Source organism: Belonocnema kinseyi, chromosome 5 (genome assembly GCF_010883055.1).
Source record: "Belonocnema kinseyi isolate 2016_QV_RU_SX_M_011 chromosome 5, B_treatae_v1, whole genome shotgun sequence".
NCBI lineage: Eukaryota > Metazoa > Arthropoda > Insecta > Hymenoptera > Cynipidae > Belonocnema > Belonocnema kinseyi.
In genome coordinates this window covers 98,820,376-98,822,566 of record NC_046661.1, presented here as the reverse complement: position 1 = coordinate 98,822,566, position 2,191 = coordinate 98,820,376, and the positions used below count along the sequence as shown (strand labels likewise).

General features: G+C 29.0%; 1 protein-coding gene across 1 annotated transcript in view; it reads right to left on the bottom strand.

Annotated features, from left to right (window-relative positions):
- Positions 1–1,362: 1,362 nt before the first annotated feature.
- LOC117173801 overlaps positions 1,363–2,191 on the bottom strand; it is a 5,223-nt gene continuing 4,394 nt past the window's right edge. The window contains exon 2 of the mRNA XM_033362444.1: positions 1,363–1,769. Within this exon, the coding sequence (XP_033218335.1) occupies positions 1,363–1,769 (407 nt within the window). The remainder of the gene's footprint in view (positions 1,770–2,191) is intronic.

The window sequence follows — 2,191 nt, the reverse complement described above, 5'->3', positions numbered from 1 at the left end:
TTCTCTTAAAATAATACAAGAAAATTGAAGTTGTTTTCTACAATTTGCCACTTTTGGTCCACTTTTCAATTAAAGTGAGGTAATAACTAATTAAATCAATAAATTGATTGTTTAAAATAAATGTTATTATTTTTAATAATAATCTATTTAAACAATGCTTAAAACTTGTAGTTTATATAGATCAAAATAAATGTACTTTTTCTTGGAAGTAGTTATGAGAGCCTTTTCGTTTAAATGAATATCAATATTTATTATTTGTTGCTAACTGAAAAGTAGAAAAAGAGTTACAAATTTCAGGAAAAAAACGACAAATATCTAGCATTACTCGAGAACAATATATTTCTAAACCATAATAATTTGTTCAAACAATCATGTTTGTTAAATAGCACTAATTATTATCTTATTGAGTAAAAAGTGCACACACAAAATTTTTGTAGAGAAAACCGCAACTATCTAGCATTACTATAGCAGAAAATAGTTATAGAAAATAATAATTTTATTAAACAATTATGGTTGTTAAATGTCAATATTCATTACCACACTCTAAGAGAAAAGTAAACAAAAAGGTTAAAAATATCATAAAATAATGCAACTTTTTAGTATTATTCAAAGAGATTATTAATAAACAAAATTGTTCAAAAAATTATTTTTGTTAATTAAAATTAATGATTACCTTACTTTAATTGAAAATTGGACAAAAAATGAAAAACATTAGGAAAACCTGCAACTTTATATCATTATTCTGTTATCATAGATAAAAATAAATAAATTAAATAATCATTTATGTTAAATTTAATTGATTATTACCTCGCTCTAATTCACTTTATAACTCTATTCTAAGATAAAATTTAAAAAACAATTTTAAAAAATGCTTAAACAATTTATTTAAACATATAATTCTCAGTCGGAAGTAGTATTTAATGTGTTGGAAACAATTTGTATTTAAAAAACAACAAAAATAATGATAAAATTTGTATTCTAAAGTCAATTTTGAAAAGAAATATCAGATTCAACTAGATTCACTTAACATTAACGAATCTGAGTAAAATTTACAAAGATGTATCATTTTCAGAGAACAAAAATTTCGACCATCCTAGCAAATAGTCACTAAAGAATGGCCAATTCGAAACCAAGTTCTCATAAAAAATTCTTTTCAAGAATATTAATCTAGCTATTTTTTTCTTCCTTATCCTATGGTAGTTTTTAAACATGCCAGACCCAAAGATGAAAAGAAAATCTTGCAAAACTCAAACCTTAATTTGTAAAAAAATTTTATTTTCAATAATTCATAAATTCGAAAACTTAAATGTTCCTATTTAAATTTAAGATTTAAAAGCAATTGTTTGCAGTTTTCGATTTAGCCTAATGTGTACGCCTAAGCCTTTCCAGATGGTCTTGACTTGTAGAGGGAAATGATGGAAAACCTGTTGGGGGACGTATCACACTTCGATATTGCACAGGAGGCAAGCCATCTCGGTTCAGTGGACGAATCTTGGCAGGAGTTGTGGCAGTTGCTTCCATTATTTCGACAGGTGTATCATTTTCGAATACATGATAAAAATGATCATAGACGTCAACTCCGAATACATAACCGTCGGGTGTATATAATTTAGTAATTTTACGAATTCTTGTTTTTGGTTTAATGACACCTCTTACCACTTCGAAACGAAGACCATTATCGTGCATTGATGGCCTCTCACGATGGGCCACTCGCCGTTCCTTGACAGGAGGAAATAATGAATGCGGAAACTCGCTCTGTGAACCTAATTCTGCAAAAGACAATACAAATTTATCTATTTGATGGCTCTGGCCAATCACAGGCATCGTAGAAAGTATACCTAAGAACATCATGACCTGATACCTCAGTTTCAGGTCAGCCCTGAAGATGTGAACTGCAATGTTCAGGAAACGTCGGCAAACAATTCGTAGCTTTTTATACGAGTGAAACCCGAAATATCTCCTTTTATCAAAATGAATCATCGTGAAAGCATAAAATCTATTATCAAGGATGAATTGTTAATTGTCATATTTTTACCACATAAACTTAAGGCAATTATACCGGCTTAGACAGAGAGGACTCCGTAAGGACTCTGGCCGTTCTATTCTGGATTTTTATTAATATTTTATTATATTAGATTATATATTCCTCTGAACCACGAAGAAAAGCTGGGATGGTATCAGAGGTCATTCT